This window comes from Pleurodeles waltl, chromosome 1_1, assembly GCF_031143425.1.
Source record: "Pleurodeles waltl isolate 20211129_DDA chromosome 1_1, aPleWal1.hap1.20221129, whole genome shotgun sequence".
Classification (NCBI taxonomy): Eukaryota; Metazoa; Chordata; class Amphibia; order Caudata; family Salamandridae; genus Pleurodeles; species Pleurodeles waltl.
In genome coordinates, this window is record NC_090436.1 from 243028449 (window position 1) to 243044236 (window position 15788).

The window sequence follows — 15788 nt, forward strand, 5'->3', positions numbered from 1 at the left end:
ACAAAACCTATAATTTGCCATTGTTAGTTGCATCTTAAAAAGACAGACGTAAAAATCTGTTTTTCTAAAATTTTATAATCACAGCTGCATATTTAAATATTGTCCTGTTATTGTTACTGTTGCAACCAAAATGCATAGTCTGCATTTTCATGACCTATTTTCAAGAAACATTTCCCTATTTAGAAAAATATATTTTTCAAGCTAAAATGTGCAAAATAAACTTGCTGTATAATTTATACATGTCAGGTAACTTGTAGAATGGCCCCACAGAGCCATTTTAGGAATCTTGCTACATTTCCAAACTACTCAGCCTTCAGCCTTTTGGATTAAATTACTAGAACCTATCACTGGCAATATAAGATCATATTATCTGTATCACAATCTCTCTCTCCCCTTCTCTCTCTATCTCTCTCATACACACACTTTCCTTCTCTCTCTCTCACACACACACACCTCTCTCACATGCACACTGTTGTGCTATCTCACTCGTTCTCTCCCGCTCTCTCCATTATAGACAACTATGCACTGTGGTACTATATTACTATCAAGGGGATCAGGTGACATTTACAAATCACAAAGCTGTGTGGTTTATAAATGTCACCCGGTCCCCAAAATGGCAATTTCTTTTTTTTTTGGTAGGGGTGGCATGGGAGGTACCACTTTTTAACCCTTCCCTTTGCCACCTACTTGACAGTTCTGCATACAGGTGCCATGCTAAACCCATATAGGATGAGATAGATATATATATATATATATATATATATATATATATATATATATGTAAATATATATATATATGTAAATATGTATAAATATATGTGTGTGTGTGTGTGTGTGCGCGTGTGTGTGTGTACGTATATGTATATATACCAGTGAAAATTACGTATATCCCAATCACGTTATTTATAAGTGTATTAATTAATATACTTTCATACCTTTTTTTCTCCAATCCACTGGTAACATTCCATGCACTTACCACAATACTGCATAACCAATGCAGGACAAACACGGTCTCTGTCTCACACATTAAATGTGGCAGTGATTGTATCTATACAGGAAAACAACTCTGCTGAAAGCCAGGAGGCCTATTCACTGTCATTTTATCTCAATGCAGGGATGTAACCCCTTTTATCTGATTTCTAGTTACATTTCTTTATTTATAATCACCATAAATGAAAAAACAGCATAGCACATACCATATATTTAGATGTGCATTGAGGCTTTCTTAAATTAATTGAATTAGTCTAAAGCACCATACAGTGAAAGCACATTTGATATATTATTTTCTCTGACCTCTGTTATCTTGTTTGCAATCAAGAGAGTGTGTATATCATACTTGTAGCCAGAGCCTCTAGCCATTTTATGTCTGTCAGATGTGGTTCTTATGAGGTTGATTCCTGTCCATGAAGAGTGCTACTGTGTATCAATAAAGACCACAGACACAGATAATGTATAGATTACTAACACACTGAGTGATATTTACTCTTAAAATCTTTAAAGCATATTTTCCTTTCCTCAAAATAGGTGACTGATCCCTCCACTTGAGTGTGCAGACAATTTGTTTGCTTTTGATAATGGTTAATACATGAGGTATTTATTTATTCCGAATCATGTTCAAAACACCAAGCAGCATCTAGTGGTTTGTTTAGTTATGTTTGGCTCCTCTTTTTATCTAACAATAAACATACAAAAGGTGATGGGAGGAACACTTGCAATAAATCCAAGTACTGACAATCACTTGGGTAGCACACTCCAACCTAACGTTCTTTTGACCAACATACTACCTCAGTTGGGGCCCAGCCATAAGCAAATCAGCCCTTGACCCTGCTCTAATAGGAACAGTTCAATCCGGCCTACTAGGTAAGGGCCTCCCTGAACAGGAACATGAGCACCCCAAGACTGGTTTCACCCTGATTGGGGCTAATCAGTCTGGTGTAACTTGATTCCAGTGCCACAGTGAACACACAACCCAGATCTGGGCATACTTTGCCATTTAGGGTGGTACTTCAAGCACACAAAAGGTGATCAGAGAAAAGCTTGCAATAGGTCTTATCCATTGTTCTTTTGTCTAGTATGCCACCTTAGTTTGGACACAACCATATGGAAATCAGCCTTGACCCTGCTCCAACAGGAACAGTGAGTGAAATCAGTCTTGGGTTGCTTGTGTTCCTGATCAGGGAGGGCCCGGCCTGGCAGTTTAGGCTGGACAGTTCCTATTGGAGCCATTCTGGTTCAACAACTCATGGGATGTGTTGCAATATTATCTAAAATGCAAAGTTTTAGCTGTTGTATTTCAAATAATCTTTATTGGCTTGTAAAAGACAAATAGAAAAAAATAATAAACAAGCTGAAGGACTTTTGGAAGTTAGTAGCAAGTAGAAATATTTGTGGATTGGTATTATTGCTTGTCTTACAATATTTGTAATAGGATGTACAAAGCTTTTGTATTTGAAGGGATCTATGTTTATTGTGAAGGGTTGAATGAGTCCAGGTTGTATCTGTAAGTTAGTACGAACTAAACTAAAGCGGGTGGAAATGAAATGGCAAAGAATTATGGAGGTGAATAGAGAGCGAGAGAGCGAGAGAGAGGAAGAGAGAAAGTAGCATAGTTTGGCGAATGGATTGGGGGAGTGCTGTGAAGGGGGGGTGGACCTGATGTTTCGCCAGATATTCTGATTTTACAGTAGCATGTCTATTGTGGGTGTTACATGTGCATTTTTGGACGTTTGAATCATGTGGGTATTTATGGAGATTTAGGTGAGTTCACTAATGTATCTAGTTTCTCACAAACGTTCCTTTTGAGATGACTCGGAGTTTAGGACGTTTTTCAGTGCCTCTTGTAAATTTGGTCCAGCTTGACTATATATGAATACATAGCTGGTTAAATTCTTTCCAATACGATAAAATGGATTTTATCAAGATGTTGATTAAGTCAGTATCATTTTATCAGAGTGATTTGTTAATGAGTGAGGGGAAGGTTCCTAATGTTATGGAGACTAATGAGTACAATAAACTAAGTACACTGTTCCATAAGTAAAGAAAATAGATACACACAGGTCTGGAGATAGTCAGTAGTAAAGGAGAGCCCTCACACACCCAATAGGATGTCAAGCTTCATCACTGGGCAATCTCCTCGTCAGACCGGTGCTGCAATGCCTGACGGGCAACCCCTATTACGGTGGTGGTACTTAACCGGAGATCATCTACCAAATTTGGTATGGAGACTAAGTCAGTGGACCATGATATGTTTAATATCTGAAATACGTATTTGGTAAAATTATTCCAGAAGATCTTGACCAAACATCGTTCTATCAGCATATGGCTGAAATCTCCTTGCTTTGCTTTGCAGGTCCAACACAGACTTGACTTCATTAGGCCATGTTTATGCAGTCTAGGATGGGTTCAATTGGCACTGTAGGCAGGCAAAATCTACATTGTGTTAAAGATAAAGCAATTTTGTGAATTGTTAGTCTACACCAAAAGATACAGATAGGTTTCTCTGTGCGTTATCTTCCTTGAGATTATACTCCAATTTAGTTTGTCACATGTTAGTTTTGATTGCTTTGGGTCAAAGTGTATTGGCTTTGTATTCCCCACAGACCCCTTTTGTGAGCTTTTTAATAATATAGGGTAGGTCAGATTCATGAGGCGATCTGGTTTATGACAAAGCACAATTTATTCTTTTAGAAATGTATAGGAAGTCAAATTCATCTAGAATGTATTATTGCTTACATGAGGAGAAAGGGACCGGGTCATTTTTGGACCTTTATGCTTGACTAGTTTTATTCCTTTAGCAGGCATCGTTTTGATAAAGAGAGATTTATCTCTGATTCTGGTGTTGTAGATGTGCCAAAAGGAGACTAAAGAGGAGGATTTAATTTTGTTATTGAGTTTATTATCTAAGACATGGGGCTAGATGTATCAACAAACCATTTTGCAATTCTCTAATAGCAATTTTTAAGAAATTGCTATTTCTGAATTGCAAAATGGTATGTATCATATTTGCGATTCGGTAATAGCGATTTCTTAAAAATCGTAAATGCTATTACCGAATCGCAAATTGCGATATCGTCCCCATTCGCACCTATGGACCTATAGGCCCATATTTGCAATTTTTTTGCATTTCCCGAATTGAGAATTCCTAATTGGAATTCGCAAATTTGGGAAATGCAAAACCCAGGGTGCTGGGGGCCTAAGGCCTCCTCTGCTGCACCCCAATATTTTTTTTAAGGACATGTAAGGCGCACACATGCCAAAGGGGCATGTGTGGTTACATGTCAATTTTAAAAATGCATTTTTCATGCATTTTTAAAATTTGCACATGTTTACCACCAAGTTCAACTTGGTGGTAATAGCGATTCCTTAATGCCCAATTCGCATTAAGGAAAAGCTTGATAAATGTGGTTTAGAAATTGCAAACAAGGATTCCTTATTTGCGATTTCTTATTTAGAGAATCTCAATTTGCGATTCTCTAAACGGGCTCGCAATTTTAAGGAATCGCTATTTTAGCGATTCCTTAAAATTGCACAGTGAATGCCTTTCATGCATACTGAAAGGCATTTTTGCATTCGCAAACGGCCATTCGCACCGTTTGCGAATGCAAAAACGCTTGATACATCTAGCCCATGGAGTGCAGGTACAGTGCAGGTACAGTGCTTGCAAGTGTGGTTGATGAATGTTCTGTAACAATATTTTTCACTGTCATGAGTTAGATTAGAGTGAGTAGGTAGACAAAATCTGGTTCAACTTGCATCCATTTAGGAGGATTTAGTGCAATCCTTTCAGAAGTTAATAAGTGGAGAGGCCATTTTTTTAGAATGGTCACAACACTTCTCCACCAAGTGATATATTTCTGAGGCCGGGCCATTTTGCACACTTAGCCCCTGGGGTGCAATGGGTGTGTGCACCTAATTTCGGCACCCAGAGGGCATTGTAGTATTACAGAAAAGGCTGCAGATGCTTGTGTGGCCTCTTCTGTAATAGGTACAGTACCAGTGCTATATTAAAGGGGTGTTCCCTCTTTAGCATGAGGGTGTGTCCCCTTGATACTGAGGGAAACTTTCCCTCTGTGCCCATGCCATAATTTGGATGTGGACATAGTAGTAAAGAGACCATCAGGAGGTGCAACATTAGTCAAAGGTGTCCTCTGAAAGACGTCCTATGGACCGATAAAGCATCCCAGTTCAAGCAGTTGCAGTCACTCTCTGCATATGTCTGCAAGGGGAGTTCTATACCTCTTTTAAAGTGCAGCCATATGTTGCCTGCCCTGTGAAATGTGGACTAGCTGCTTCAATTAGTTGGCCCGTCTTTTACTAATGCATTGCCTCCAGGGCAGCATGAGTTTTCATGTGCCCTGGAGGCAGCCTATTATCAGTAGTACAGCTCACTGTCCCTATTTCCGTACAGTGCACATACCTAAAATTGAGCCACAAACAGAGACAGTCCATCCTTGAAGTTATATGGCTCAGTTTTCTAAAAGGTTTTTGATAGTGCTAATTGTTTTAGTTTTATTTCACACACCAAATCGCAAGATTGTTAACCCTAGTATTTCCCAATGTTAAGCTTGTTTTCCTAATCACGCACTGATTGTAGAGCTTGGTGAAGTAGAGCATTCTGTTTTTTCCTTATCTAGAGACCTTTGTGTAATAATGATGGGATTGCATCTTTAGCTTTTTCAGACAAGACTAAATATTAATACACTAAAAACTCATCATCACAGGCTGCTGCCCTTAATGGACCAAATTTAAATGGGATCCCTGCTATTTTGTTGTTCAGTCTTATTGCAATCAATAAAAAGTAAAATGCAAGTGGAAAGAGTGAGGGGGGACAAGGCAACCCTGCCTCATGCCTTGTTATAATTGAAAGCTATTAGGGAGGTTGACATTGATTGTTGCACAGGAGTTGTTATAGAAGTCTAGGACAAAAAGCGTTAGTTTATCCCACAAAAATAATTTGTCAAGCTTTGCATGAGGGAAAGTCCAGGAGACTTTATCAAAGACATTATCTGTCATTGCTAATATAGGAGTATGCGAGTAAATCATATTGCAAATTAGTTTGCAGTATGAGCATCTGGAATGCAGAATATGTAGCTGTCCTACTAATGAAGTGAGAGAGCTGGTGAACAGAATGATAGTGAGGGTAAAAAATGTCATACTGCTCTCTTGCCTGCTTGACACCTCACCATGGCTTAAATGTTTAACCTAAGTGTTGAGTCTTACATAGCCTAGTAAGAATTTCGAATTTAACTGAAGACTGCTTAACCACTGACATATTTTCAGCTTTTAATGGGCAGTCTCCATTAAAGGCATTGGTTTTTGTGTTTTTCTGATTATTAGTGCATTTCCATTTTAGCTATGGCATTCACTCAAACCTTGCATATTTACTGATGTCTAAACTGGAATTATAATTATAATTGTAGTTCTCATTAGCACTCATTTCGACTTTGGCGGTCAATTTCCCTGACCGCCAAAGCCCAACCCGCCAGACTGGTGCTGGCAGTCAGCAGATTGCCATATTACGAGTGCTGGCTGCTCTCCGCCATCATTGAGGTGGAAAGCAGCCAGCAGTCGTGCTGGCGGTCGGCACTGCAGAGGCGGGTCCCTTGCCGCCACCGGCCCGCAAGTAGGACTCCGCTTTCTGAATCACAAGCCGTAATATGGCTTGGCGGAGTCCTGCTGGTGTGGTGGTGGCGGCGAAGTAAGACCATCAGGACCCATCCCCTCCCAGACATCCCCCTCGACTGAGGAGGTAAGGGGGTTTCCGAAGGGAGTGGGGGAAGGGGTCTGTGTGTTTGGGTGCATGTGTGCAAGTTTGCAGAGGGCGGTGCTGAATGCGCGCGTGAATGTGCACGTGTATGGAGGTGTCTGTGTGGATGAATGTGAGTGTATGGGGGTGTCTGTGTTGATGAATGTGAGTGAGTGGGGGTGCCTGTGTTGATGAATGTGAGTGAGTGGGGGTGTCTGAGTGCATTTATGCGTATGCTGAAAGGTTGTGTATGTGCATGCATGCATCCGTGAAGCGGTGGGGGGTGTTGTGAGAGTTTGGACGGGTGTGGAGATGTGTGCATGTGTGACTGCCAAGGTTTTCGTGGCGAGGTGGCCACCACAGAAAGCCTGGCGGTTTGCAGCCTCGTAATCCAGGCTGGGGCCTGCTGCCGGATTGGAGGTGCTCACCAACGGCTGCGGTGGTGCGACCGCACCGGCGGGCCAGGCGGAGTTGTTGAGGCTTGGCGTCTGCCAAGCCCCACAACTCGTAATGTGGCGGTCCTTACCACCGACTGAGGGCCTCAGTCTTCAAAGGACAGTGAATGCTATGCATGTGCTCTTTCCACAAAATTATCAATAGGTAGCTATGCGTGCGTTTATAATATGCAAGGTAAAGTTACATCTATGTAAGACTTTTATTTTATTCTGTTATTGTACCACAACCCCACCATATATAAATCACTTTGTCAAATTTTAATGTCTGGTTCGCATCACACAAAACTGCTACTAAAGATTCGAAATGAAATATTAATATTTAGGGAAAGAAGTGACCTCATGGTTGAAGGATGCTGATGAGTGAAATGTAACAGTGGCAGGCACAGGATTAGCAATTTTCCCCACAACAATGACAAGTCTAAGTGCAAAGTGCCTCCAAGGACCCTTAGATGTCTCACAGAGACCAAGTGGCTGCATCTAAATTATGAGGCTTTCAAACCTTTCTGGCCCTTTAATCAAAAACCTTTTCCTGTTGGTGAGCACGAGTCTACAAAGGGTGCCAATGAAATATGTAGTCAAACAAACAGCAACCAAAATATATTTGAAAATATTATGACTCCTCCCACTGATGCCACAGAATTTTGTATGGCAAACATAGAAAGGTTCTCCATAGATGAAATGCAACAGTTGTTGAACGTTATACGAATACCTGGATTTAGGAATATTTTATACCCCCTGTGTGAAAAGATCTAACTTCTGTCTTGAAGGAGAATGCCCCCAATTGTTTCTTACCACAATAGTGCTTGCAACCAAACCTGTGGCCTATTATTTGATTACGAAAGCGTTTTGGTCTTATACTTTTTAAAGTGCTGATGTATTTCACAATTGGAATGTCGGGTTCTTGGTATAAAATACTCTTTCTAATGCAGTAAATACAATGTCAACACCACATCACTGAAAGCCTAATTTGTGATTTTCAGATTTCCACATTCCTTAGCTAGTGCATATTACTCTTGATTCCCCTATAATCAAGCAGGCTGTGTACCTGCTTGACATGTGCTTGTCAGTTTCAGACCTTTGTTTTTTTTTCTTCTTTGGTTGATAATTGCCAGTATGCCTTTTGATGCGAGCTGTGAGGCACTGCTATTTTTTGTGGTATACAATCTTTTTAACTTTAGCATGGATACATAGCATGGAAAAACATGTAAGTATTTGAAATGTTGAATGCACCTACCTTTCTGTTATTGTTTCCCGAAGTCCACTCGCCACTCCTTTAACCACTGTGCTTGCCTTTGGAGTCAGCACCACTTGTGATATAAAAAATGTGCCCTTCCTTCTTCTTTCAGTTACCGATGTTTGAAGAAATTGAATCAGTTTTTCCGTGTCTGTTGTGTTCGCCCAAGGAGCCGGCATCATTTGACCAGGCCAAAGAAAGGATACTTCTAGTGCTACTGGGCTATGATAAAAAACCAAAATTTGGTAATCTTTCTCCCACAGATATTGAAGACTTACTTCTTGAGCGAATATAGCAGGACACATTTTGTTCCCAAATGTGTCTTTGAGCATTTGGACAAGGTTTTCATGATGATACTTCTGCATCCCGTAGAAGTGGTTAAAGTCTAGAAAGATCACCTCCTTGTGGTGGTTAGTAAGAAATGCATTGATCTCCTCCAGGCCCTCATTGACTTTGGCACTAAATAATCCATGAGCAAAATAGAGTTCATTATCAGGGTCTCTTGGCTTGGTAGAAATCCGAAGGTCAAAATACCGTATCCCTGCCTCTAATTGGCTGGTGAAGCTCATTGTCTGTGTTGCTAACCACTTTCGCATGAGCTTTTTGGCAACAGTCCCAAAAACAGACACAAAGTTTTGGACAGTTTCTGGTTGTTCAGGTCCCACAGGAGATGCTTCATCAATATAGAAACTGAAGGAATCATGGGACCCTACAAGAAAAAGGGAAATATGTACTTTTCTGTTGTATAGAAACACCGTAAAACCAACCATATCTGTTTCTCCATATCACAAGTGATAGACACAAAAACCAACACATATAAAAGAACTCAATACTTTAAGAAAAAAACACATTTTCATTCAGCATGCAGTGTTGTTTTTTTCTTTACTTTTATTTTGACATTGTTCTGGTGACTGCCCTAGAGCTTTTACAGAGGTTCATACCCTACAATAGGTAAAGTTAAAAGCAGTTGCCTTCACAATCTAACAAAGCTGATGTATATAACTCCTCTCTGGACAATTATCATCTAATTTAGTACTGCTGAAAATATTGTAGTCAGCCTGAGGATAAGTAATTCAGAATATTTAATCTCAATTTGTGATATATATTCTGTAGAAATGCCTTAAGTAATTTCATATCGACTATAATTGAGACCTATCTGAGATGATAATCACAAACCAAAAGGGTAACTGGCAGGAATCACTATTAGCTGTAGTGGAACCATGCAGCCATAATGTTCCAAGCAATGTTATACCAAATCTCCTAAATAAATCTATTACAATTTCTCCACTATACATTTTATGGATACTGAAAGTCCGTGGTGAGTCCCCTAATCCAATGAGACCAAACTTTGGGCTCATTTACAGGCACAGAACTCCGAGGTGATTTGCAATGTATGTAATGGCTATTTTATTCAATATAATAATCCATAATACACATTTCATTACTATTTAAGACTCTTGTTCTCTTGCTCCTCCTTATGAAAGAAAACATCTGATTGTGGATATGAAGAAGACATTTGAAATTAGTTCTGTGAAATAAGGGAACACGTTTACACATTGTAATTTGTGTCCGTATCATAATTTAAGCAGTGTGTTGTAGGTACATTTCAACACTTGAAAGTGTTGTCAGGTGTGATAACATGTACTACATAATCCTGCTTTCCTGTACGGATCTCCAGCAGTTGAGTCAATAAACAGTGAACAAAATGTTGCCTCTTTAATAATAAAACTCAGTACTCAGGGGCACTAGTTTAGAGTAAATGGTGATTAAGGTTTAGTGCAAGTCTGCACAATGATTTGTCTTTCATACTTTGTGCTGGCTTTAGCACCCACCATGCACTGTGATATCACAACCTAAATATATTACGTTATTACATGAATTCTGATGTAATTGTCTTACTAGAGGTGTCTATCGATGTTACAAGTAGACTAGAACATCCTGTGGTTCTGTGTTTGGGTGTATCACATAAGGGATTACCCCTAATCTTACCCAATTACAATAATGCATATATCAAGGGATTGCATGACCACATAGAGGCACTCCAAGGTTACCTGCAGTATTTCTATTGAATATTGTTGGACCTGGCTTTTTCACAGGGACATCCCCAAACTTTTTGCCTCCTTCCTCCTATTTTTTCTGACCTGTTGTTGTTGGCTTTTGACCTCTGGGCACTTTACCACTGCTAACCAGTGCTAAAGTGCATATGCTTTCTGTGCAAATTGTACTACTGATTGGTTTATCCATGATTGACTATTTAATTTACTTGTAAGTCCCTGATAGAGTGCACTACATGTGCCTAGGGCAGGTAGATTAAATGCTACTAGTGGGCCTGCAGCACTGGTTGTGCCACCCACCTCAGTAGCCCTTAACCCTGTCTCAGGACTGCCATTGCAAGGCCTGTGTGTGCAGTTTCACTGCCACTTCGACTTGGCATTTAAAAGTACTCTCCAAGCCTAGAACTCCCCTTTTACTACATATAAGTCATCCCTAATGTGTGCCCTAGGTAACCCCTAGAGCAGGGTGCTGTGTAGGTAAAAGGCAGGACATGTACCTGTGTAGTTATATGTCCTGGTAGTGTAAAACTCCTAAATTCGTTTTTACACTACTGTGAGGCCTGCTCCTTTCATAGGCTAACATTGGGGCTGCCCTCATACACTGTTGAAGTGGCAGCTGCTGATCTGAAAGGAGCAGGAAGGTCATATTTAGTATGGCCAGAATGGTAATACAAAATCCTGCTGACTGGTGAAGTCGGATTTAATATTACTATTCTAGGAATGCCACTTTTAGAAAGTGAGCATTTCTTTGCACTAAAATCTTGTTGTGCCTTTCAATCCACGTCTGGCTAGGTTTAGTTGACAGCTCCTTGTGCATTCACTCAGACACACCCCAAACACAGGGTACTCAGCCTCACTTGCATATATCTGCATTTTGAATGGGTCTTCCTGGGCTGGGAGGGTGGAGGGCCTGCCCTCACACAAAGGACTGCCACACCCCCTACTGGGACTCTGGCAGACAGGATTGAACTGAAAGGGGGCTTGGTGCATTTCTTAGAGACTCTTTGAAGTCACCCCCACTTCAAAGGCACAACTTAGTATAAAACAGGGCCTCTGCCCTACCTCATCAGACACTTGCTGGAGAAGAAAACTGAACCAGAACCTACATCCTGCCAAGAAGAACTGCCTGGCTGCTCAAAGGACTCACTTGTCTGCTTTTCTACAAAGGACTGCTGCCTTGCTGTTGGCCTGCTGCCTTGCTGAACTCTTGTCTGGCTGTAAAAGTGCTCTCCAAGGGCTTGGATAGAGCTTGCCTCCTGTTCCCTGAAGTCTCAGGACCAAAAAGACTTCTCTCTTCCTCTTGGACGCTCCGTGCGCCGAACTTTTCGACGCACAGCTTGTTCCGTGGCAAGAAAAATGCCGCACACCGACGCTGATCAACGCGACGTCTTCGGGACGACCGAAACTTTGACGCACGGCCTCGCAAAGACAACGCCGCCCGACTTCCCGGGAGAAATCGACGCGACGCCTGCCGTGAGATCAAAACTTTGACGCACGGCCTCGCAAGGACAACGCCGCCCGACTCCGCCGGAGAAATCGACGCGACGCCTGCTGTGAGATCGAAACTTCGACGCGCAGCCCCGCAGAACGACGCGCAGCCGGAAAACAAGCAGGAAAATCCACGCACAGACCCGGGACATCTGGTATTCCCCGCAAACCACAGTAAGAGACTGTCCGCGCGCCGGAAGACGACGCCCGACTCCCCGCATAGAAAATAACGACACAAGTCCGTGTGTGCTGAGGAGAAATCGACGCACACACCAGTTTTCCACACACCTCTTCTCCTGTGGCCCTATGAGGAGATTTTCCACCAGAAACCAGGTACTTCGTGTTTGAAAGAGACTTTGTTTACTTTCTAAAGACTTAAGACACTCTCTATCACTTTTCAGTGATATCTTTACAAATTCGTATTGCAACTTTGATCGTTTTGACCTGAAGATACCCAGATAAATATTATATATTTTTCTAAACACTGTGTGGTATATTTTTGTGGTGTTATGCTATGGTGTTGTATGATTTATTGCACAAATGCTTTACACATTGCCTTCTAAGTTAAGCCTGACTGCTCGTGCCAAGCTACCGGAGGGTGAGCACAGGCTGATTTTGGATTGTGTGTGACTTACCCTGACTAGAGTGAGGGTTCTTGCTTGGACAGAGGGCAACCTGACTGCCAACCAAAAACCCAATTTCTAACATTGGTGATCAGCGGTGAGGATAGGACTTGTGTTTGTGCAGTGACATACAATAGCTAAGTATTTCACTACCTACCCACAGTTGAAGGTCAACTTGATTTTTCATTTTTTTTTGGCTGTTGGTTCTCTGATGTCCTCCTGGATATACTATTGATATTTTGGACTTTGAATTTAGTTTTTTGCTGATAAGATCTTATCAGAATGGGATTGCTTACCTACTCATTCTTTGTTCATACTGACCACCTCACTAAGGCTGACCTTAGGAAGCGTTGCAGAAAATGGGGCCTTCCTGTAGCAAGGAGATCTACTAAGGCGGAGATGCTCCATCACTACATAGTCTGGGGGGAGGAAAGATGGGCAGAGAGAGAGGCAGCAAGAAACCAAATGACTAAGTACCCCTCAGATGAGTAGGAGGACTATGCACATGAGGAGGAAGACTGCTCACATGAGGAGGAAGACTACTCAGAGTTGGACAGTGACCCAGAAATAGATGAATGGCTCCGAGGTCAAAGGCGACAGGAGCAACAATTAGAGGAGTATCTTGCAGAGGTTGAGGCAAAAAGACTCTTAGTCCTGGAAGAAGAAAAGATTGCAGCTCAAGAGCTGAGCTGTAAAGAGCTGAAACTGGAGGCCGGAAGGGCTGAGTCCAGTTCAGATGGTGGCAGCAAAAATCTTGCATCTAGTACTGCTGAAGAAGGGCACAAGCCCAGAGATGTGGTGCCCAACTTGAAGAAGGGAGTTGACACACCCCAGGCAGTTCAAGGGTATGAGGTAGTTCCCGTTATGCACAGGGTCCCTGAGAAGGATTGGGGAACAGGCACAGGGAGTCATATTCCTACTGGGGGGAGGGACACTTTACTGACTCTAGCAGAGAGTGACAGAGAAAAGGGTTCCCCCCTGGTGGACGTCCTGGATATAGAGTGTAGAGACATCCCAGAAGAGTATGGGTTGAGTGTCAGGGACAGACAGATACTGTCTCACCAGTCTCAGGAGGGTGAAGTAGAGTGCTTTTCCAAGGTTGAGTTACTGGGTGGTTGGGTGAAGGGTACTGTGGTTAATACATGTGAAGGGCAGAGTGATGTAATTGCTGGAGAGCATATGTCTGGTCCTTATTTTCCAGAGCTACGCCAACACCAGGTGGAGTGTGAGTTCTCTGACCCCAGGGAACTTACAATGGAGGCAGACTTCTGGGTGAGTACCAGAGAGTCTGAAGAGGCATTTGGGGGTGCTCCTGAAGGGAGTGGTCTAGGTGGTTCCCAACCGAGTGTGGTGGGAAAGGATTGTAGTGTCCCAGGTAGGTCCCAGGTCCTAGAGGGTTCCATGAGGGAACACCAGGAGGGAAGCCTAGCCTGTACCGTAGGGTCACCTTTTGAGGGAAGCCCCGCAGTGTCAGAAGAACTTGGGGGGGTGACTGTAGCCAGCATCCCAACAGTTCTGGTGTCTGGCAGTACCCCTCCTAGTGAGGGGGTGCAGAAGTCCAGACATAGGGTTGAGAGGGGGTTGCAGACCCCAGTGGAGGACCTTGAGAGTCAGGGGACAGCTCTGAGAGCAGAGCCCCCCAGGAATGACCCAGGTGAAACCGTTTCTGGTTTGGGGGAAACCCAGACTCTGCCAGATGGGCAGAGGTCGGGAGACCTGCGCCAACCAGACTCTTGTGTGGCCCTTGGGGACGGTGTGTCCCTTGTGGGGGGTGAGAGTGCCCCCCCAGGAAGTCTTGGCATGCCAGGCAAAGATTCAACCTCAGGGTGGTGACTCTGGGTTGGATACCCAGGTTCAGAGGTTAAACTCTGACCTGGTGGGAGGTAGATGTGCCTCCCAAGAAGTCCTGCTGTGCCAGGCAATTGTCCAACCTCAGGGTGTTGACTCTGGGTTGGATGACCAGGTTCCGAGGTTAAACTCTGACCTGGTGGGGGGTAGGTGTGCCCCCCAGAAAGTCCTGGCGTGCCAGGCAATTGCCCAACCTCAGGGTGGTGACCCTAGGTTGGGGAAGCAGGCTCAGAGGTTAAACTCTGACCTGGTGGGAGGTAGGTGTGCCTCCCTGGAAGTCCTGGCCTGCCAGGCAATGGTTCAACCTCAGGGTGGTGACTCTGGGTTGGCTAACCAGGTTCAGGGGATAAGCTCTGACCTGTTGGGAGGTAGGGGTGCCCCCCAGAAAGTCCTGGCGTGCCAGGCAATTGTTCAACCTCAGGATGGTGACTCTGGGTTGGATGACCAGGTTCAGAGGTTAAACTCTGACCTGGTGGGGGGTAGGTGTGCCCCCCAGAAAGTCCTGGCGTGCCAGGCAATTGCCCAACCTCAGGGTGGTGACCCTGGGTTGGGGCACCAGGCTCAGAGGTTAAACTCTGACCTGTTGGGAGGTAGGTGTACCTCCCTGGAAGTCCTGGTGTACCAGGCAGTTGTCCAACCTCAGGGTGCTGACTCTGGGTTGGATAACCGGGTTCAGAGGTTAAACTCTTACCTGGTGGGGGGTAGGTGTGCCCCCCAGAAAGCCCTGGCGTGCCAGGCAGTTGCCCAACCTCAGGTTGGTGACCCTGGGTTGGAGAACCAGGTCCAGAGGTTAAACTCTAACCTGGTGGAGGGTCAGTGTGCCCTCCAGGAAGTCCTGGCGTGCCAGGCAATTGTTCAACTTCAGGGTGGTGACTCTGAGTTGAATGGCCAAGTTCAGAGGTTAAACTCTGACCTGGTGGAGGGTCAGTGTGCCCTCCAGGAAGTCCTGGCGTGCCAGGCAATTGTTCAACTTCAGGGTGGTGACTCTGAGTTGAATGGTCAGGTGCAGAGGTTAAACTCTGACCTGGTGGGGGGTAGGTGTGCCCCCAGGAAGTCCTGGTTTGCCAGGCAGTGATCCAGTCTGAGGGTACAGACCCTGGGCTGGAAGACCAGGTTCAGGGTGTCCCCCCGGACCTGGAGGGAGGGGCTACTGATAACAGTGCCCCTACCATGTTGTCTTCTGAGGAGGCCACTCCTAGTTGGAGGGTGCTGGACCCCAGAAGGGAGGGCAGGGGGAGGGAAGCCTCACCCCGGGCCCTAGTCCAACCTGAAGGTACAGGCCCCAGGTTGGAGGGCCAGTTGCAGGTTAACAGCACTGCAATGGTGGAGGAATGGTACAGG

The 15788-nt window shown here is 43.8% G+C and overlaps 1 protein-coding gene across 1 annotated transcript in view; it reads right to left on the minus strand.

Annotated features, from left to right (window-relative positions):
• Positions 1–15788, minus strand: part of PLCXD3 (phosphatidylinositol specific phospholipase C X domain containing 3) — a 576770-nt gene that overhangs the window by 266746 nt on the left and 294236 nt on the right. Inside the window, exon 2 of the mRNA XM_069221446.1 lies at positions 8435–9143. Within this exon, the coding sequence (XP_069077547.1) occupies positions 8435–9143 (709 nt within the window). The remainder of the gene's footprint in view (positions 1–8434; positions 9144–15788) is intronic.